This window comes from Sylvia atricapilla, chromosome 7 (genome assembly GCF_009819655.1).
Source record: "Sylvia atricapilla isolate bSylAtr1 chromosome 7, bSylAtr1.pri, whole genome shotgun sequence".
Lineage (NCBI taxonomy): Eukaryota > Metazoa > Chordata > Aves > Passeriformes > Sylviidae > Sylvia > Sylvia atricapilla.
In genome coordinates this window covers 2,483,198-2,505,738 of record NC_089146.1, presented here as the reverse complement: position 1 = coordinate 2,505,738, position 22,541 = coordinate 2,483,198, and the positions used below count along the sequence as shown (strand labels likewise).

Here is a 22,541-nt window from a genome sequence, read left to right as displayed (position 1 = left end):
AGACTTTTAAAAAAAGTAAGATAATGACCACAAAAGAATGACAGAACAACAACAAATCTGCACACATGCTCTTACATGCTGTATTATCCATACAGGCACAATTAACAGTGTTATTCTTAGGGATAAGTTTCACCTTACACACTAAAATAGGGTCTAGAAAGACACACACAATTGATAAGAAAAATTTACACTTGGTGCTCCTAATCTAGGTCTAATAATGGGGCATGTTTTACTGTATGCCACCAAATAGTCTCTCAGGAGAAACATTTCAAAGGAGGAATATCCATAAGAAAAAGAGGATTTGGACACAGGTAGACAACTCTGTTGGTTTAAGGTGTTAATGTGGTTTTCCTTCTCCTACTCCCTTCACCTCACAGAGCACTACTGCCCCTTTAGCTGGACTTCAGTGTCTCTGCAGCTCTGCTGTAAGGATGCAATACAAGAATGTTTCTTGTTTGCTTCCATGAAAAAATCCTAATTTCTGATAATAAAGCAGGTGGCCTGAGGGCAGCTGCTAGAGTCTACCAATTTGGAAGAAGAGCACTCATGTCATCCAGTCTACTGACAGCTCTAGGAAGACAGGATATAAATAGCAAAAAGCAACACCTTCCTTCCTTCCCTCCATGTGTTCAGTAAATTAAATGTCTGTCTAAACCTTGGGAAAATCTACCAAGGTGCTGTTCAGTAATTCACATAGTCTGGCATCAGTGGGCCATGTGGTTAACCAAGTGAACTGCCTTTGACTTTGGTGAAAGTTGATTCATGGCTGCTATGGTCTTAGAATCATAGAGTGACTGAGGGTGGAAATGACTGCTAAGACCCTCGAATCCAACCATTAACAGCACTGTCAAGTCCACCAAAAAAACATGTCCCTGGTTCAACATTCACATATCTTTTAAATCCCTTCAGGGATAGTGATTTCACCAATTCCCTGAGCCTGTTCCAACCTGACCTCCCATTCCAATGAAGAAATTTTTCCTAATATCTACTGTACCCCTCCTCTGATGCATCTTGAGACCATTTCCTTGTGTCCTATCACTTTTACCTGGGATAAGAGACTGACCCACACCTTGCTACAACCACCTGTCAGGAAGTTGTAGAGAGCAAGAAGACCTCCTCTAAGCCTCCTTTTCTCCAGGCTAAGCAATTCCATTCCCCTCAGCTGCTCCTTGTAAGACGTGCTCCAGACCCTTTCCCAGCCCCATTTCCATTTTGCAGCACCTCAGTGTCCTTCTTTAGTGAGTGGCCCAGAACAGATCTCAGATTCTGAGATGCAGCTTCACTAGTGCCCAGTACAGGGAGACAATCACTGCCCTCGACCTGCTGGCCACACTATTGCTGATACAAACCAGAATGCCATTGCTCTTCTTGTTCATTAATCCCTCCACACTATGCTACTTTTCCATTTGGAACAACAGAGAAGCTGCTTGAACAGAGAAGAAATTTTCATTCAGACTGTACAACATTTTTCCTGTTTAAGTCCCCAGGTGTCAAGCCAGACATGCATGAAGGACATCACATTTATAGAATTTTTCAGCTGTGACTGCATCACTTGCTATATATGGCTATACCGAATGAATTATTCACTGTAAAGTCACACTCGTGACACCCAAGTGAAAAAGTAACTTTGTTAAGGTGGTATCAAGTGCTTACCAGGTTTTCTGGGCTGTGGAGCTCGTGTGTGGTGGATGCACAGCGAGTGATCAATGACTTGAACATGGCACTCACAATAATACCCTCTACGCTTTGGGCTGTAGATTTGTTGTCCACTGTGGTGAAGTTATTCCCAAATCCAGCCTTATCTGTAAAATTCAAGTATAAGCAAGTCATCCTGTTGGGGGCAGTTTAAAAGAGAGGGCTTAAAGACACATGTAAAGGGACTATGATACATGAGACAAGGACCCGTCCCCACCTAATATCCTATGCTCAGTTCTCACAATCCCACTCCACAAAAATATAGCAGAAGAGAAGGGTAAAATAAATGGTAAGTATGAAGGCTTCCCAGATACAGCTATATTATGAAAAAGGATTTAAATATCAGGACAATTCTAGCTTTGTTTAATCCACATCTCTCATTTAGAGAAGTGCAAAATAAGGCTTAAAATTTGAACAATAACTCCAGCTTTTTTAGTTACTATTCTAAGGGATAAGAGATGTTTGATTAGGCAGAAAAGTGACAACACCCGTGACATGAAAATCTTCTGAACTATGGCAATGCTCTTCTTGGAAGGTACACAAGGACACCAAGCTCTCAGAAAGACTCAAAAAGAATTACGCACTTACATGAATTTCAAAAAGCATCCCAGTTTCCTCAGATGATAGAAAACACTTTCAAGAGCTGCATGAACTGCCATGCTTCAAAGAATAAGCCAGTCAATAATTGATGAATTCTTAGGAAAAAGTCCTATGGAAATCTTCTTCATGAAAGCTGGCTATATAATGCTCTTTGATGCTTTCTCTGAAACTCCTGGCATCAAGGACAGGCTAACTAATTAGTCAGACTCCCCATGTGCTTCAGAGGAGCTACTCCTACTCTGTAAACAGTCACTCTTAACTGTTGTTTCATGCAGTGACCAAGCATAAATGTTTGATTCTTCTAATATAGCACATATTAGAACATAATTTTCCTAACTAAAAAAAAAAAAATCCTCAAACCCCCTTATACACACACACGCATGCACATTTGTAACTGCAGGCATATGCATCTGTGTATCTATATTCTCGTTCATTCAAAGCCATTCTTGTTGCTTACTGCCTCATCTGAGGCACCACAGAGGGTTTTAAAGCTCAATTATGTCTCCATTCAGAATAAACCATGTATTAAACACTCCACCTGGTGCCTTGGCATGTCATGAAGCAGAAAACTTCCTGCCTGAGGCATCATTTCAAGAAAATCTCTTCTGTGGAGAGCCATTCACAAGAGGTAGGATGAATCAAAGAGAGCCCTTCAATTTCAGGAGCACTGTGTGCTACAAGATCTCGAGCCAAGATCACTGGGAGGTCAGATCCAAAGGTCAGGTCCAACTCCCTTGACCCCCACTGGCTAAGGATAAAGTTCATATATTCTGAGAACAGCAAATCACATTTTGTGTTTTTAAAGGACAAGAATGTGGCTTCTTTCTCATGGCAGAGTTTAAGAATACAGAAGTGAGAATTTCTGATGCCAGGGATACTTACTATCAGTGACTGGCTCCATGCAGAATCCCAGTAAAGCATGCAGGAAATCCACCACGTTATTGAGAGAATCCTTGTTCACATAATCTCTCACGGTCTGCCGGAATTGCATCTTATCCAGTTTGTACAGTTTCGTGAGGCAGTTCTGGGCCTGCAAGAGCAACCATCAAATCATATCACATCAAAGTGCAAGCTCAAGTTTTGCTAGCAAGAGCAAGGTAATTTTGCACTTAGCCAGTGCTCTGCTGTCTTTGAATAGCCCCCTAACAAGACAGGCTCACCTCTGCAGCCAACAAAATTCAGCACAAAAGACAGTGCACCAGTATGGGGCCATTGTTTGAGGGTGGTGATACAGCTCGTAGTGGCTTTATGTCAAGTCCTCTCTTCCTCTGTCCAACACCCGAAGTAAAATCTCACTGGATGTAAATGAACTGAGAATGTTCCACCTCTGTAAATGCTCAGTGCTTTGGTGGAACACATTCTTAGCCTTAGGCACCCGATTTTCACCCTCCAGCTCAGACTCAACCTATTGAAAGCACTTATACCCAATGATCAATTTACATCATATAAAACACTAACTTTTTAATTAAAAGCTATTAATTGTCAACTTCTTATCACAAAACTATCCATCCTACTGGGACCCCATGCAGCCTGGAGTTAGAAGAATCTAAAATACCATCTCTGTAGGAAATATGAACTCTACTGTTACCTACAATAGGGTGCGGAACTTTCCAGTACACTCAGACATTATTGTCCACGCAGTCAACACAAACAGTGCATGCAAAGAAGTTAGGCCAGACAAACACACAGAAAATGCAGCAGACTTACACACGTAGGAAAATATTTTCCTCAATTCAATGGGCCTGATTCAAAGATAAGAACTTTGGTTCCAAGAGACATATTCATTTATATTTAATGTTATACATAGGTTTAAATGTTTCACTGGCTCAGCTCCAACAGAAAAGCCTAAGTGACATTGTGATGAGTATGGTACCTTTTCAACCAGTGCTCTGTGCACAACCTTCCTACTGTTAACACTGGGACTCTCTCACCCCCATCTTGTCCAGTTGTGCCCACTTCTTCAGTACCTGGAAATCTAGCTAACATAAGGACACTGCTAGGATACAGAGCAGCCAATCCATCTCTGAGAAATCAACCTCAGAGCCCAGAATCTAATTATAGCTCTGTTGGCATGGCTCAAACTAACCAAAGCCATGGAGAAGAATCTGGTTCACACACGTCCCATGGGATTAGTAAACTCTAATTACAGTCATGAAAAATGCTCCCTTCTGCAGGCACACAAGGTGAGGAGGCAAGCACTGAGAAGGCCTTTGAAAGGCTCCCATTTAACAGGGAGTTCAACTGATCTCAAGGAGACAAACCCTTCTGGATTAATTCTGATGTCTAGACTACATTCTGAGCACTTTCCAGTGTCTTAACATGGGCAGAACCAAAAATGTCAGGAATCAACAGTGATGACCCACCGCATCCTTCAAAAGGGCAAGAGTGAGTCTTTTACTTCCTTGCAGAACAACAGAACAAGTATATTGCAGATACAGTGCCCTCCAACTACCAGGAGCTGATGGAGCAGCCCAGCAGCAATCAATCATAATCACCATTAGGAAAGGTGGATATACTTACACCTTAAACTTCTGGATTTACACAGGCAGCCCAAGGTAGCTGCACCTCTTCTAAACAGCTTACTCTTTTGGGGTACTGTCCTGTGAAAAATTACTAACACCAGCTCACACATGGAATTTGCTCCCATGTATTGCCCCAACCCATCTGCTGGGGTGGCCAGGAGCACCCTGGGCCCCAGGTGTGCTCCTAGAAAGCCCCAGGGACTGGCAGGCAACACTACAGCTGAAAATCTGCTCCGGCTGGGCTGCAACACAGTCTGTGAGCTGGGGCAAAAAAGCAACACATTTACTGTCAATACAGGGAAAGCTACAGAGGGGACAGGCAGCGATCTCAGCAGCTGATGTCAAGAGTACAGGGGGGGTACACTTTAATGAGCTTTAATTCTCTTACATTCTCCCGGAATACCTGGAGTCTCAGGCGATCTCCAGAGAGCCCTCGGTGTCCTTCTCCACAACCATAGGCACAACCCAAGGACTTCACAATTTTGATCAGCATTGTGAGGGCCAGCCTATGGGTGCTGATAGATGGGGCTTCATCCTGAGGGTCACAGAGGGAAAGATGGTGTGTAACCCTGGCACAACCATGGGTATTTTTTTAGCATTTTACTTTTGAAAAACTGCTTTCCATTTCTCATCTCAGACACTCCATTACTGAGTTGTTATTCTTCAAGTGCTCACTCCAATTATTTTTCAAGTTCAGAGACCAGCCCCCTCCTTTAAAGCTCCTATCAAAAAGTTATGCTAAAAATGTGAAGTCCTTACATGCTGCTATGAAAAGCATCAGAACTTAATTCAAAAAATTTACCCTGAAAAACAGAGAGTTGGCTTGGCTGAGTAGAAAACCAAGCATCTTTTAAAAATGTCTTAGATATTATATTACTATAAGTTGCAACTTCAGGTGTCAGCAATGTAGAAGCTCTTGTCCAATTCTCATAGCAATATTGAAAAATTTATGGCTTTTAGTAATCAAAGAAACTGTGCTCACATACTGGGTTCCATTTTTCCTTTACAAGTTACAAATAATAAACCTGAAAAGAAATCATTGCAATTGAGGGTTTCAAACACTTTGACAAGATACTGGAAATGTCCATGCCAGGCTCACAAACTCCATTTTTGACAGCAGCTGCTTCTCTGAAATAGTTTCAATGCTTGAATCACTGATGATGTGTCCTCAGTGGAACCCCAAGTGAGCACCAGAGCAAAACAGAAGGGCAGTTGCATACACATGTGCAATCCTAACAAACATTACAATACATTTGGGATTGTATAAAGAGAGAAGCAAGACAAACCTTTTCTTGCTTTTTGTCATTCTTCTCGTATGGCCCTCCTCCTCCACCACCTCCATCACCTCCACCTCCACCACCTCCTTCTTCTTCTCCATCTCCAGCTCCACTAATTGAAGGTGGCCCAAACCCACAAGCTGAACCAGAAGCAGCCCCTTTAAGCTGGAAGGATCCTTCACTTGGTCTCTTTTCAGGGGCCTCATTTTCTTTGTTCTCACTCTTTCTCCGAACTTTCTCCACACAGGGCACCACACCAAGCTGCAGTAAACATTCCACAATGTTCAGTGCCACATCACAAATCCGGGAACTGATGTCGTGGTTCAGAACCAAGTAAACAGCCTTCAGGACCACCTGAGAGATTCAAACATCATACTTAAAGACAGAATTACTTTCTCTCCTAGTAATATTTAGTGCCTGGGAATTCTAGATTCCAGAGACTCATTACAGTGGGCACAGTACAAACTCTGAACAAGTAATAAGCAACCCTAAATACCAAAAACCTACAATCTAGATGTCAGACAAGAAACCACAGGCTGGGCACAGTCAGGCTGAAAAGGAAACCATGAGATAACATCTGTGAGCCTGAGAACACTGCTTCAGTGCACCAAGAGCTGGCAAATCATTAAGGGGAAAGCAGAAAAGGTGAGGTTTAAGGTGGTGGAAGAAAGGTGCTACTCAGTCTTATACTATTTTTATAGGGAATTTGGTGCATGCCCCAGGAACACAGCCATTACGAAATACCACTTAAGATTTGATGTGTGCATTCCACATGCACATGCTCTCCTTGCAAGGAGTAACAGGAGTTGCAGTTTCTCAGAGGAGACTTTTAGGATATGCACAAATGTATCTGACTGACCTTTAAACACTGCTGAGAGAAGTCATATAAAGAGGTGGATGAAAAGCCCATCAAACCCCTGATCTCAATGGTACAGCTATATTGACAGAAGAGGGACCTGGCTTTCCTCGTTCCTTGCCATTTACCGAGAGATCCAGCATGCCATTCTTGTGAACAAAGCTGTTGGTTCCATCAATGTGATCCGTATCCTCCAAGCAACTGTAATTGATGCAGGAGTCTGTCAGGCTCCGAGGGAGGTTGGCACATGCAAGTGGCTCATGGGGCATCTCAGGGATGGGCACCTGGTTGCAAAGCTTCCTCATGTGCTCGCTGAAGAAATCGGCATACCCCACGTTGAACGAGGCCAGGGTAGTGTTGAAGGTGGCCACAGTGATGGTGGAGATCTGGGACCGCACTGCAGGGAGAAAAACAGCTACCTGTAAATTTCTGTCTCTGTAGGTATGGAATGGAAGATTGAGGCTGAGCTTGCCTCAAGGGAGCAGCTCCTGAAGTGGTTTGTAATGCCAAAAGAAAGCACAAGTTCCTAATTCCTACAATGCGTACAGGGATCAAAGGTAAACTCATTTCTTCTAAAAAGACAGTGTAAATTTGAAGAATCCCAAGCGTGTTCTAGCAGTTCAGTTCTCTGGCAGCTTAAGCCAATCTCAGTTAAATGGGCAGTCAAGTAGTTCAGTAACTCAGACATTCTAAATCTAATCCAAAAGGATTTTTCTCCCTGCATTAATCCAGTGCCTCATCTTAAAAGCAGCAGTGCCCTTGCAAGGAAAGAGAAAGCAGCTGAAAGGCAGGGGTGAAGGTAGTGGAACCGCACCTCAAATTTGAAACAGCTTTCCAAGTCACATCCATTTGGAAAATTTCATCACACCGGTTGGAAAAAACAGTATCTGTGACAGTCTAAACCATCTCCAAAATGCATAGCTGTCTGATGAGAAAGGTACTGCAGTCAGGCTTACAGTGTTCAGAGACAGGAACTTTAAATTGCTCAGGTTAACAAGCTGGCTATAAGTGCTGATTTTTATCAAAGGATGCCTCATGATTTCAAAATTCATGCCCATTTCCAGGCAACAGTGTTAGTAATTTCCCACACCTAGTGTTTTGTAAGTAGGTTTATATACCCTCTAGTGTAGAAAGACACTAAGTGCCCCAGAGGGTTGTTTAGACCACCATCTCCCACACAGTATGGTCAATAGGGCTAGAGAATAACAAAGAACTTCTTCTTATACCTATCAAATATATAATTTCTTTCTGGCAAGTGTGACTTTTTAATGGCATTCACTGAAATTTGTATTTTGAAGATAACAGTAAAGATTGCATTAGGATATTTTCTTCCTTAGCTATCAAATTTGATGATTACCCAAGAGCAATTTTTTTTCACTGCTTTTTTGCTTAGTTTGTTTCAAAATGGCTAACAAAAATCCATACTCAAATCTGACAAAGAAACACAGAATAATTCAGGTTGGAAAAGACCTCTCAGATCTACAAGACCGACCATTTTCCTCTTCAAATACACTTTAAAGCTCTTTCAGTGCGCCTTGATAACTCCTGTGAAAAGATCCTTTTCCCACTTCAGGTCAAGAGGAGTGTGTCTGTCACCAACAGACCTAGTATCCTGTAAACCAATCCACAATCAAAAGCCCCAAAATTCTGCCAGTGTCATCAGGCACAGAGCCAGGCATTGATCTACTGGCACTTCCTGGCTTCCTTCATCATTTCCTACAGCTGGAAGGCTACAGGAGAACACTATTTTTTGCCTCTCTTACCTTAACCAGTCATCCCAAAACTCTGAAGCCTTTCTTGATTACCCTGGGACGTCATGTAATTTCATTGCTACCTACCAGAAAAATCAATAATGGACAACAGAAAGCTTTCTCTTCACATCTTTAACCTGGGCCCCAGGGATGCAGCAGAATTCTCTAAGTAATGGGTCAGTCTCCATATTGGTTTTTCTGTTCCTTAAGAAGGAAGTCTCCTGTGACAATGACCCATCTGGTTTTCTTTATGGAAGTAGTTTTGACACAGGGCATATGCCAGCTTAACCTCTGCCACACCTCCACAGTGGATGAACTGATGTCTTAAGTATTAGCTTTCATGTTTTTCAGATTCTGTGCTGCCTAGAAGTGCAATTCTGAGCCAGTCAGCTCTCTTCACGGAGCAGGGAGACAAAACAAATCCTTTTCCTGCTGGAGACCAAGGACAATGGTTACAAGTTTTCGGGCCCAAAAGCACAAGCAATGGTGGGTTGAAGAGAAAACAGCAAGGATGGGACTTCAAAACCCAAAGCTGTAATTGGACAATTAAACCTCAATATGCAAATGGACCAAAACTTATATTAGTATGAGACTGCATGACTGGTCGTCCATTTTGTGACCATTTTGGGTCCACCTTGGGTGTAGCCCTGGCCAGGTTCTTATCCTGCCCAAGGCGTATCCTTTAAGGCCTTTTAATAACTATCTACTTTATTCTCTAGCTCTGTCCAGTCTCTGTTCCAGGTCAGCCCTCCCAAGGCATTAGAACCAGGTCCTCATTCATCTCCACTCGCAGAGCCCCACACCTATCATGCACCTGGGAAGGTGGGGCAGTCACAGACCAGATGTGTCCAGTCACAGACCAGATGTGCCCCACCACAGGCAGGGACTTGTGCCATTACCCCTAACCCTTAAGTCCCTACGTTCAGCCCAGGCAGAGATAAAAGAAGAATTATTCTCCTATCATGAGTCCTGTCTATTGTCTCTGTCATTTGCAGTCACACTGGTATTGCCATTTCTCCAGAAGCCTCCAAGACGCAGGGGCCTCAGGGAGATTTTGAGTAAATTTCAAGCCAGACCTCCAACTGGAATGAGGAGAATTAAATAAAAAAATCCCTTGTGATTTCCAGTAAAATCCAGCAGCTGTTTACTGCATAGAGGCATTAAATACCACAAATTTCCCCATGAAACCATTAAAGATAGTAATACCTAGTTTCTGTTCACACTTTTGTGCTGTGTTGTGGTAAACCCCAACCTGCTGATGGCCACCAACTCTTTGAATAACCATGCCAGAAAAACATGAACAGTTTGAAACATTTTTCCTCATAGTACCTCAAGAGATATGGACACAAAAAAAGGAAAAAAATCAATTAGTCACATTCTCACACACAGAAACAGTAACACTTCCTTCCACTTTTCTGGGTTGATATTTCAGTGGAACGTCTGTCCTGGTGAGATGGATTTACCTTCCTTGACTGTGTTGTCTCCGTGGCTGTTGGAGGGGTCCGGCAGTTCAGAGACCAGCGTGTGATGGGAGTGCGAGTGCCGGGCGCTCAGACCCTCCATCTCCGTCGCTGTGTCAGAGCTCCCTCTCCTGGTAAACTTTCCTAGGGCGACGACAAAAAACGGATATTTTGTTCAGTTACCCGAGGGGTGGCTGGCCACAGCAAGCTGAGGTTAAAAACTGAAGGATTGGAATCTGTAAAAATCAAGGCTTTTCATGGCACCGTGGAGCAGAACCAAACATTATGGTGAGATTCCCTCATGCAGGTTTCATTGACTTAGAGACCAAATGGTCCAAACTCTCTGCAAGGTTCTTGCCCTCAGCACATATTGATTTAGCTGACAGCAATGTGATGCCTTAATTCTTCACTGTTGTTAGATGTTTACTGTTATTAGATGTTTATTACTGTTAGTTGTTTACTATTGTTAGACACTTACCTGTTATTGAATACCTATTATTAGTAGATATTTAGAATAGAGACTTGACAAGGAAAAGGCCTTGTCAAGCCTCTAACGGGGGAAATGATGCATTCAGTTTTAAATTTCATGTTTTTCACATTCTGTGCTGCCTAGGGCTGCAGTTCTGAGCCTCACATTAAGTGTCAGTCAGCTCTCTTCACAGAGTAGGGAGACAAAACAAATCCTTTTCCTACTGGAAACCAAGGACAATGGTTACAAGTTTTCAGGCCCAAAAGCACAAACAACGAGGGACTGAAGAGAGAATACAAGAAGATGGGACATCATAATCTGAAGCTGTAATTGAACAATTAAACCTCAATATGCAAATGGACCAAAACTTACAAAAGTGTGACACCTCGTGACCGGTTGTCTATTTTGTGACCATTTTGGGTCCACCTTGGGTGTAGCCCTGGCTCTTGTCCTGCCGAAGGTGTACCCTAAAGGCCTTTTAATAACTATCTGCTATATTCTCTAGCTCTGTTTAGTCTCTGTTCCACGTCAGCCTTCCCAAGGCATTGCACATTCTTAACCACCAGCACCTTGAAGAAAATAAGACCGGTCAGCACTGTATGACTCCAGGCTTTGGGGCATATTATAGGAATTTAGCTCCTCTTGCTCCCAAAGATAAGTATATTAGGATGAGGAGTGCCAAGGCAAAGGAAATTCTTCAAGAATACAAAAAAATACTGCTTAGTGACCTTGGAATTTTGAAGCGGTGGATTTTCAGGTTTGAACACTGTACCTCTGCAAATCAAGACAGTATAAGCCTCACTGAGAAAATATCCTATTTATATTGTATCCAATATGCACTCCAGAAAAACTGTGAATAGAGCCCTTTGGCATACTAATGACATGTTAATGATAGTAATGACACTGCTGCTAATAACTGTCAAACTAATGATACTGCTGCCTCTCCAAAGATTCCTCTTTTAAAGAAGGGAATGCAAACATTCCTTGAATCTATCTGAAGCTGCACTTGTGCAATGCTTGCTACCACACAGGGAAGTGTATTCAAGTGGAACAGAGATCACTACAGGTACCCACAGTGGCTATTATTCCAGTAAAGATGGTTAGTTTTCAGAGAAAAAGTGAACTGAAGCATAAGTCACTCTAGGTCTGCTGCAAGCAGTTAGCAAAGATGTGCAGCACTGCCAACAGAACCAAGGACACAGGGTAACTAAAGGGTGGGATGAATAGCTGTCATTCTCTGAATGTTCACGACAGGAAAGACACAGAACTTGGGGCAGAGACAGCAAAATCTCACCCAATATGGCGGTTTGCCATCCTCCTCTCTCGATGCCACGCCTGTCCTCTCCAATGCCAGAGAAGCTGCCGAAGGAGAAAGTGCTGCGGGTGGGTGAGACATCCAAGTGATCCTCGTGGAGGAGGAAGGGCACCCCCATCCGCCGCTGCCGCTTCTTCCCGGTGTGGTGGAACGGAATCGACCCTTTGCGCTCACGCTCCCTGTCCTCCTTGCGGCTCTTAAACTGCGGGAAGAGGAGCACGTACAGGCTCTGAGACACGGAAAACAGCCACTTAAGGGGGAAAAGATAACAGAGACACATTTCCCAAGTGTAACTTCCCACTCTAAGCATTTTATCTTGGCCATTTCCCATGGCAGAATCTAATTGCGTGCTGGGATCCTGTGAGTGTTTGAAGGATTTCAGTCCTGGGATGGATGTCCTCAAATAATTTTATGACATTCTTTGACCTTGAGCATAGAATGGATGGTTGGAAACCCAGAGCTAAGACGAGGTAAAACAGTCAGAAGAACTCACTGAATTAGCTGGAACTAGAGTGAGCACTGGCACTAAAAATTCAGCACTGTTTGATCAGCCTCCTCTCATACAGTTTCATCAGGACAATTACTTGAATAAAGACTTCAGTATTATGTTTGGCATGAACATATTAAAACCAATGTAGTAACATAGAATCAATTCCAATGAAAAGGGATGATAATCTCACATATGGCATGCACATATATTTCAAGCAGACCTTCAGCAGCTACTTAGGAAGACAGTGAGGTGCTGAATCATAGGTAAATTAAAGTGCAGTTTTCTTTCACCCACCTTTTTGAAAATGTTCATCCCCAGGTCTGTGGAGAGATCTGGAACTGCTGGTCTACGCAAGTTGGTTAGTGAAACCTTGGAAAATGCCTCTGTGCTTAGTGATTTTTCTTCCTCATTACATTTTATTGTAAGATCCTGCAGCTCCCAAAAGAAGACAAGCACAAGGAAAAATAGAGGATAATCGCTTTAGAAAAGGAGCTACTTCCTAGAACTGTCATAGGAGCACTGTAGAGGAAAAGGATCTCCAATTCATCACACGAAAAAGTTAACATGTTTAAAAATGAACAACCAAAATTTAGGAACTTCCAGAATTCTTTCCTTTGTCTAACCTTTCAGTCAACAAAGGCAAAAAGTACAGCCCACTGTGGAAAGCCTCAGGCATTGCTGTCAGCCTGGTCTGGTGGCATGGAAGAACATGTTTGATTCTGATTCCAGGTATGACTCTAAGTAACTTGAGATGTCTTTGAGGTCTTGGTTTACACTGATGAGCAATCATAATGGCTACGCTTTGCAAAGCATTTCATTTAAGATCAATGCCCTTAATAACGTACACATTTAAAAACGCGTTTTAGAACTAAACTGCAATAAGCAGCACTGTCCCTTCAGGAAACCTGATTTTCAGAAAATTTATTTACTCACCAAAGGAATCTAAGACTTCTAAACCAGTAAACATCCTTTGCTTGCAATAACAGGGCTCCTTGTCCATCATTTTTCAAATTAAACTCCCCGCCTGCCTATAACACACAATGTCCCACAACAGGCTCATCCACTCCAGCTTCAGTAGAGCTCACTCAACTCACCTCTGCATCAAACAACTATACCTGCCTATGCTATACCTGCCTGCTGCAAAGGAGGAAACTGGACAAACTCAGCTTCCAGCCATCTGCTCTCAGAAAAACCTAATGCCAATCTTCCGTGAGATGTTTGTGCAGCTGACCTGACCAAATTCCCTCAGGGTAATTTTCTTCTGCCTAAATATCAGCTTGTTTCCAATGGAATGCTCTTTTTCTTTGCTGTCCCACCAGAAAAATTCTGCTGAAAAAGTGGGTCATGTTAAAACACCTTTTTGCTCTCAAAGCATTGATAGCCATATGTCAGGGATAGATGAAGTGACCACTATGACAGGTTTACATTCTGCCCAGCCGAACTGCAAATTGCAGAGCCAGCCAGCTTCTGCAGTACATTAAGTGTGCAGTTTTAGGCACAAAAAGGTCTAGCAGAACCCATTGACAGTCCTTGCAGCTGGAGTCTAACACCAGTTACAGTGTTTGCAGTACCAAATATTGGGGAATCACACATTGTTCAGAGACTCTTTAGATCAATCAAAGACTACCCTTGAATCTTCCCTCTTAATTTTATCAGCACAGGAATGTGGAAGACACACAGCAGCAAGGCTCCCCTTCACCACTGCTTGTAGTACAGGTATGCTCATCTACCACTTTGCACAGGAGTCACATATAAAATCAGTAAATACAGTAAATCAGGATTCAAACCTATCCACTCACAACAGTGAGGCCAGCAAGTACTCCATATAGCTTTTTTCTTAGATTTTATAGCTCCCTGGCTTCTTCTGGCTATAAAACATTGTATGAATCTATTTTGGATTAACTATCTTTGTCCATTGGTTACTAAATCAGTGTTTTAGTAGGTGGTTTATGATCACCAAAAGACAGAGCAGGGCCTGCTGAGACAGAAGCCATGCATACACACATGCTTTGAAATCGGCTCAGGGTAGGTATCAAGCGAACAACACCAGAGAAGCAAATTACAGAATTACTTTAAATCTACAGGGTGGTAAACAATACATTTTAATGAATCAATCCTGTCAAAGAGTGATTAAAAACATGGCTATTCTACATGCAGTAGAATATATTACGATAAGCATTAAGATTGATAAGACAGCAAAATAGTTTGGGTTTGGGGGCTGCTCCTCTAGATTTTGTTGTTTCTATTGTCTTCCTCCTGCATTGCTGTATATGTACCAGCTCATTAATGCTTCTCCCAACTCTCAGGAGACTTGAGACTCTTGGCTTTCCATCAGCATTGCAGCGAGCACTACAGCTGTGTGGGTGCTATGATTAAAGTTTTGTCTCTTTTCCCTGCAAAGGATGTGCAGGGCTGTAGCAGCTTGTGAACGCCTGAAGGTTCCATACCCTACACTTGCCCTAATAGTGAATTAACTGCATACAAGAGCCATACAGGTATCCTTTATCAAATGTTGCCAAGTCTGAAACATGTTTACACCAAAATAATTTTTCAGAGGCAGACAGCATTCATTTTATTCACACTCCATCCATCCCCACTTTTCCCATGCAACAAAGAGTGCCAGAATGCTGCACTGAAGCTTTTCTTATTTTGCTATTCAGCTTGCTAGGTGATATATGGAGGATATCCCTCAGGTTCTCTCAATCCCCACTGCTGCAGCCCAAGCTTATGATGCCTTAAGTTTTAGCTTTCATGTTTTTCAGATTCTGTGCTGCCTAGGGGTGCAGTTCTGAGCCTCATATTAAGTGTCAGTCAGCTCTCTTCACTGACACTTAATAGTAGTGAGAGTAGGGAGACAAAACAAATCCTTTTCCTGCTGCAGACCAAGGACAATGAGTACAACTTTCAGGCCCAAAAGCACAAACAACAGTGGGCTGAAGGGAGGAACAAGAAGGATGGGACTTCAAAACCTGAAGCTGTAACTGGACAATTAAACCCCAATATGCAAATGGACCAAAACTTATAAAAGAGTGAGACCTCCTGATGGGTCAGCCATTTTGTGACCATTTTGGGTCCACCTTGGGTGTAGCCCTGATCAGGCTCTTGTCCTGCCCAAGGTGTGCCCTAAAGGCCTTTTAATAAATATCTACTTTATTCTCTAGCTCAGTCCAGTCTCTGTTCCAGGTCAGCCTTCCCAAGGTACCACTTATATCTGAGGCATGATTTTACACAGACCCAAGAGAAAGTGTGAGAGTTTTGCTGAGGGTCAGGGAAGCGCAAGATCATCAATTTACCAGTTATCCTGATAAACTGCAGAACAACTGTGGAAACAATGTTGATTTGCCACAAAAATCTATTGCTCCTTGATGTGATCTGCAGGCAGATATGTTTTTCTCTACTCAGTTTTTGCCTGCCACTTTTTATCTACCCTGCTGAAATACAGAGTGCCAATGTTTTTGAGAGGTTACTGATCAACCTTTGAGTAAAAACGATGGCACTGTGTTAAGAATTTCAGATCTAGACCAAAAAAACAGGCTTTAAGCATAACCCTGTGTCAGACAAGCATGTGAAGGCTCAGCATACAACCCCTTGTGTTACAGAAAGGACAAATCCTAGCCCTTGGGAGGTGGCATTCTTTGCTCTGAACTAGCAGAGAGCCTTGTCTGATGAGACTTAATGTAAGAATAGCAGTAAAGTTCCTACAGTTGGCTGGGATGAACCAGAGCCCAGTTGTTTCTGTGTGTTGCATGGGTTTCAGTCCTCAAAGTTGTAAAGAAAGGGGGCATAAGTTGAAAGTTTTGCTGCCTGGATTACCATTTCCCTTCCTCCATCACAGCTGTTCTACTTAACAAACTGGAACCCTGGAACAGGATTCTATTTTGATGAAGTGTGGCAAAAATACACTGGACTGACGCAGAGATTACTAAATGGAATCAAACTCAGCCTTGGAGAAAAGCACGCCCTGGACAGAGTCTTCACATTAACAGCCACAATGTACCCTGTGGAATTGCCAAATGGATTAAGCAGAAAAAATATCAGAGAAGAGTAATGGAGTCTTCTGCAAGCAAAATAGCCTAGAAAAGTAAGACATAGCCAAGTGTGAAAGGGACAAAGTGGTTTAGAAGTGGTTTACAGCAAAAGGAGAAGAACCAGGGCAACACTGGTGCAGCCAGTGTCTGTGGAAGACAATTTCATTCATATTGCCTCTGTAAAACACCGACTGCACTGGGAGCTAAACTTGCTGATATGCAAACCAACCAGGTTGTAATGAGCAAGAGCAAAGGGATAGCACATGCATGGAAATAGTGAAACACATCAACAGCAATATATTCCAATTCTTCTCTCCAGGAGATGATATTAAGGAGGGGCTTTTGTACACATACAGCAGTTCTATAAAATCTCCATGCACAGGTAGATTAAGATTGAATAGTAATTCTTATCACCTGGCCTTAATGGAGCCTTGTGAAGGCTTTACAGAGATTAAACATGTTATAGAAATGACACTAAAGTATAATACAATTTGAACAATACTGCTACTGCTGAGCTTTTAGAACAAGTTACTACCAGCTCTCATAATAATGACAAGTATGCCTATGAAGTCCTGAGATCTAAAATTAACAGTGGAAATATTTACATCATTTATGCTTGTCTTCTACATTTTTAGCATCTGGGGTCTACTGGAGAAAAGTTATTTCACCTTACTTCCAGTCAGAATCTGTTGGAACCCTGAAAGCAGCAATTTTAGGAAAACCACCAAGAATTCTGAGATTTACAACTCAAAAAAAGACACTTGATAGCAAAATGAACAGGTGTTTTATTCAAGTGTGTCATAAAATCGGTTGGCAAAAATAGAATCCCTGCTGAATTTTGTTAGGAAGTTCCATTGACTAAGTAAATCAGCATTTGCTGCTAAAAGCCCACATGACCAGAAAAGAGCACAACCTAAAAGTAGCACAAATCCACAAGGAGATTAACTGAAACTGCAACAACATTCCCTTTTTATCCCTGGGACAGGTGAGCAATGCAAAATAAAAAAATATCTAAGCACAAAGGTCTTTACTGCACCAAGGTCAGGAGTACAGGGTTCATTGTCCAGCTAACAGGGAGCAAGACTTGACACCTATTAAGACAGTTTCTCTACTAAGAATTTTTTGGCAAATATGGAAGTTATGTCATAAGAATAACAGTGGAAGTAGTAACAACATGGAGAGATTTTGCTCACTGCCACTGCTTGCCAAGTCTAATTCCATATTTTAACACAAGTGTTGGTCTAAAGCTGCAGTCCTGCACTAAATGCAGCTCCTTTTCTTTCATTTGAGGGAGTACACCAGAGAAGCTCAGTGGGTCTTGACAATTACACTGTAATGCAAAGGCACCTGTAACCATATCTTCTGACAACTTCATTAGTACATTCTGACACTAAAAACTGTTATCCCAGATCACACTGGATTAATTATCCCAAAACAACACTCCATCTTTCAGCAGTCACTAGCTCTGACCCCCTGCATCAGATTCTGCCTTCAAAACACTTATCCTTCTCGGGGTCTCTTTCTGAATCCATGCAAGTATCTGACCTCTGAGCCAATACCAAAGCTGTGCTTGTCACCACTTGTTCAGCAATCACCTCACAGCAGCACCACAACAGCAATTATTTCCTTACTGACAGCAACTGCTCACCTGGGTTTTGTGGGTGTTCACCAGAGAGGGTGCTGCAGCCACCATGGAGCTGCTGCGAGGCCTTGGCAGAGGGGTGATCTCAGGCTCAGGTGGCTTCTCAGGCTTCTCCTGCAGCATGTGCCTCAGCCTCTGCAGGTAGTACATCAGTGACCACTGGGTGCCTTCCTCAGACCAGTGTGGCTGCAGCAGGCAGCGCAGCACAGCCACGTCGAAGTACGTAGCGTAGCGAGACTTCTGGCAAGGTGGGATCACCAAGGACACCCTGCTCCAAAAAGCAGGAGTAGGAATGTTAGTCATCAGACTGATCCCTTAGGCCTTCTTAGATACTCTGCATAAAGAACTGACTCTTTGGGACTAAAGAGGAAAGCATTATTTCCTAACTGAGGAAAGCATTATTGAAGACATATATCTGGATATTTAGCTTTCAGATTCCCAGAGGAGTCCAGTACATGCTGTTAAGTGATTTCTTGAACAGGGCTGATTTCTTAAACTGTGATCTGAAGGTAAGCCTCCAGTACCTGTGTTAACTGAATAATTTGTTCAGAAAATTATTAATTAACCCTTGAGCATCTGCTGTTCTGATACTAGTAACATACTGATACTACATATTTAGGAATGGTTCACACTTGCAGGTCTCGCTTTTTCTTAAGCGAGGCAGCTAAGTTAATTAACCTTTTAAGCTAATTAAATTGATTCCTACATAAATAAAAGTTACTATTATGGGCATTCTTTTTGGAGGAGTTCTAAAGAAAAGCACCCTTTTAAGCCCTCGCTCTAATTTTCTTGCCCTACCAATTTCCCAAAGGATTTTAATATGGAATTTCTTAAGTATTGTAGAAATCAGTGCACACAGAAGCAAGACAGCTGTAGTGAGCTTCAAAAATAAGACTCTAGAAAGTTCAGGTTTCAAAGGCATCTATATGTCATTCATAGTCAATCTTTTTGCAATAAAATCCCCCAAACTTTTTCTTCCTCATCTTTTATACCACTTTTCTCTCAGCAGAGTACACCTGGCCTGGTCTACCCTCTGGACATTCACTAGGGGTCAGGAGACAATCTGTCAGAAAAGCAGCAAGTGAAAGGGAGTCACAGGAAAGAGAATCACATGCTAAGAGTTGGTGTGAATTCCTAGGGGTGGGGCAGGAACTCTGGAAATTATTTTTTTGTCTGCTGAATACACATTTTGAATTTTTCCACTCTGTATCAGAAACACACTTCTGTGACCTGCTTTATTTTCAGGATTTGGGGATTCCATAAAAATTAAGAGTACTTGCATGCACTGTATTCTCAGGCATTTGAGAATCACAAGAACATCAAGTTGCTGTTTTGTTTTTGTTAAAAGCCAGTTTTTATTATCAACTCTGTGAAATGGCACACAAACAGTGTGGACAGGTGATCCCCATCTCCAGCTAGGTACTAGTACATTCTGAACAGATGGATCCAAGGCCACAGTCCAGAAAAGCCTTAGGGAACAGCAGAAACACTGACCAGTGGGATCTCTGAGTGCTGAAGTGCATGTGTTAAGTGCTTTACTGGATCTCTGCCCTGTGCTTCCAAGGCAGGTGTGGAAGTGGCAAAGGAGAAGTAACTGTGCATTGAACTGACACCAAATGGAATCACACGAACCCTGCTCCATCTTACATACTGGAAACAGGGAGCAGGTGTCAAGGCTGGGCTTGGATCAACACATGGATCTAGAGCTCCAACTTGCAGGAGCTGGTTTGCTGCCAGCCCCACAAGCCAATGCTGGAGGCACTTGGTGACTGCAGACCAGCCTGTGTCAGCATATGTCACACTATAAGAAATATACAGATTCAAAGTTTATCCCCTAGTGCTGTATTCCAGGTAAAAAGGCTGCAAGTTTGACAACTTTGGAATGAGCTGTTACAAAACCCTGAAAAACTGAATTAGGAAAGAAAACAATGTGAAATGGGAATATGCTGTAACATTTTCCCCATGAACCTGATGTGAAGGGTGGTTTTGTCAGAGTTGTGTCACGTAGATTTAGCCTGCAAAACCCCAAAGTATCCCAGGAAAGGAAATAAAACCCATCATCCCAGTAGGAGTTGTGAGAGGTGATGCATTGCTCCCTGGTCTCTGCAGGACCCTGAGCAGTGTATGGGACTAAACAGTCTTTCATGCTCTGCTCATGCCTTCTGTGGCACAGGCAAACCTGAGGCATGACACAGCCCCAGGCAAGTCATGCTCTCCTTATGAAATATTTGTAACTAAAGTCTCTCCTGCAAAGTCTCTTTCCCAGGCAGCCTGTCTGAGGTAGCAGATGGATAAAGGGCTGTGGTTTATTTGCTTCAGGACTAAACTGTATCATCTCTATATGGAGAATTACGCTGAGTGGAGGAGTGACACTCAGCTAGGATCAGAACGAGTCATTTGTTTAAACAGTTGCTGAAGAACCAGAAATTGAACTCTGTAGTTCGTTTAGAGGAAAATCTAGTGCTTGTATAATCAGTTCGTGGTTGTCCGTGACTGCAGGGAAAAGTGGAAATGCAGCCTTCCTTCAACCCCTGGCCAAGGACAAAGGAATACTTTGGCTGTTGGTAAGCAGAGTAAACAACATTTGTTCCACAGTTATCTGTTGCTTGGCAACCAAAGCTCCCTGTACAGTTTTAACTCATTGATGAGTTCTGCAAATGAGGAGGCATAATGATGCTCTCTTCAAAGCCTGTCTGAAGCTTCATCCCCATGGCAACCACCAAACCCTGCTTGACAAATTGATCACCTGATCCTGCCTTCTTAAAAGGCTGCTTATTTGTTTTTACAGCTGTGCACTCTCTGAGCAGTAGTGTTCACACACAGAATGGAAGCTCTGTCCCCACCTTCAGTTTTACTGGCTCACATTAATACAAATTAAATACAGATCCAGAACTGACAACAGGCTTGATAAAAAATCCCAAGGGAAGCTTCCTGATGGTATGAGAGCCTTAATGAGGAGCTTCTTCCTTTGCATCAGTGAAAGGATGCCCTGAACTCGCATTTGAGAGATCAGAGCTATTCCTAGCTGATATCCAGAAAATCACTCCATTCTATACTTCTGTCACTTCTGTAATGAAGCCACTTTTTAAAACTGCGGTGTTTTGGATATGACATTTCTCAAAAGAGATTAACAACAGGACCAGAGTTTTCAGGTGCTTAACTGACACTCCTAAATCCATAGATACTTGAAATTATAGCCCTCCCCCTCCAAAATCTCTGAAAATACTCATCAGCTTGATTTACCTCATGGCACTACTGAGGGTCCAACACTACTGAAAACCCAGTTCTACCTTTATGTGCCCAAATCTAGATGAATTTATTAGTGCCAAGCTGGAAACCACAGCCTGACTACTGCAGGACAAACTGGAAGCATGTTTGCATAGCTGTGCCTCTTTTTTAGTCTGTTCCTTTGGGTCAGTAGTCTAAAGCCAGCAGGATGCAAAGGAGGCATAATGAAGGCAGTGAAGAGAGGCTTGCAGAACTTCTTTGTTGGGGGAAAGAAAATGTGATCAGAAGGAAGCCACATAATACACCAGTTGCCTGAAGCTGAATCTAGCTCAGAAGGAGTGAAACTGAAAGTTATTTTCTGAGTCTTTAATTATAAGAAACTAACATTCTAGATAATTCTAGAAAAGACCAAAGAAACTGTCTCAACATGCCAGCTAGAGATTTCCCTGAAGAAAGCAGTATTGATCAACAAGTGTTGCCATCTTTTTCATCCCCCAGTACTGAGATTTGCTGAACTAAGAATTTGATATAAACATCCAGCACCCTCAGAATGTCCAGACAAAATGGATTCAAGATGGACCTGTGTGACCTTCACCACTGAATCACACAAGCCCAAGTTTCTCCGTAATGTCTCTGTACCTGGGATGTGCAGTACTTCTCTCCTGGGAGGTTTGGGAGGATACACTTCCATCCAAGGAATTTCCAGGATGACATGCTGAAACAGAAGCCTTTGGAGGTGCAGGATCTGGCTGCGTTGTCTCACAGACCACCTGCAGTCCCTTCAGAGAGTTGTAAAAAAGAAAACAGGTATATAAACATATTTATCTCTCCCATGTTAGTTTTGTAACCGCAATTTGAGCTTAGACATGACTGTTCCTTACACCAAAATATGAAAAAACTGATCCTGGGGCTTCTCAATACAAAGCACCGTACAGGCAAAGGATATATTGTACATTGTACAGGTCTCTTCTCCAGGAGAATGTTTTGGCATGGAAGACACCTTAAAATCAAACTCCAACCTTCCTGCCATACACAAGATCAGGCTTCCATCCTATAAGACAGGATAAGGCCAAGGAGATCCAGACAGATATACCCCATACCCTTTGGTTCCACTACAAACAAGTTTGGGAGACTTTGCTGTGAAGAGCTGTGAATAACATTAATTTCTGGAGATGGAATACTTTAGGGTGGTGACTGCAAGTTCTCCT

The 22,541-nt window shown here is 42.5% G+C and overlaps 1 protein-coding gene across 1 annotated transcript in view; it reads right to left on the bottom strand.

Annotated features, from left to right (window-relative positions):
- The window catches only part of UNC80 (unc-80 homolog, NALCN channel complex subunit), a 127,191-nt gene that overhangs the window by 90,405 nt on the left and 14,245 nt on the right, over nucleotides 1-22,541 (bottom strand). Inside the window, exons 7-16 of the mRNA XM_066322420.1 lie at nucleotides 21,973-22,112; nucleotides 18,112-18,373; nucleotides 12,730-12,864; nucleotides 11,925-12,147; nucleotides 10,165-10,305; nucleotides 7,079-7,347; nucleotides 6,104-6,448; nucleotides 5,206-5,352; nucleotides 3,178-3,325; nucleotides 1,654-1,802 (exon numbers count right to left, since the gene is read on the bottom strand). Of these exons, the coding sequence (XP_066178517.1) occupies nucleotides 1,654-1,802; nucleotides 3,178-3,325; nucleotides 5,206-5,352; nucleotides 6,104-6,448; nucleotides 7,079-7,347; nucleotides 10,165-10,305; nucleotides 11,925-12,147; nucleotides 12,730-12,864; nucleotides 18,112-18,373; nucleotides 21,973-22,112 (1,959 nt within the window). The remainder of the gene's footprint in view (nucleotides 1-1,653; nucleotides 1,803-3,177; nucleotides 3,326-5,205; nucleotides 5,353-6,103; nucleotides 6,449-7,078; nucleotides 7,348-10,164; nucleotides 10,306-11,924; nucleotides 12,148-12,729; nucleotides 12,865-18,111; nucleotides 18,374-21,972; nucleotides 22,113-22,541) is intronic.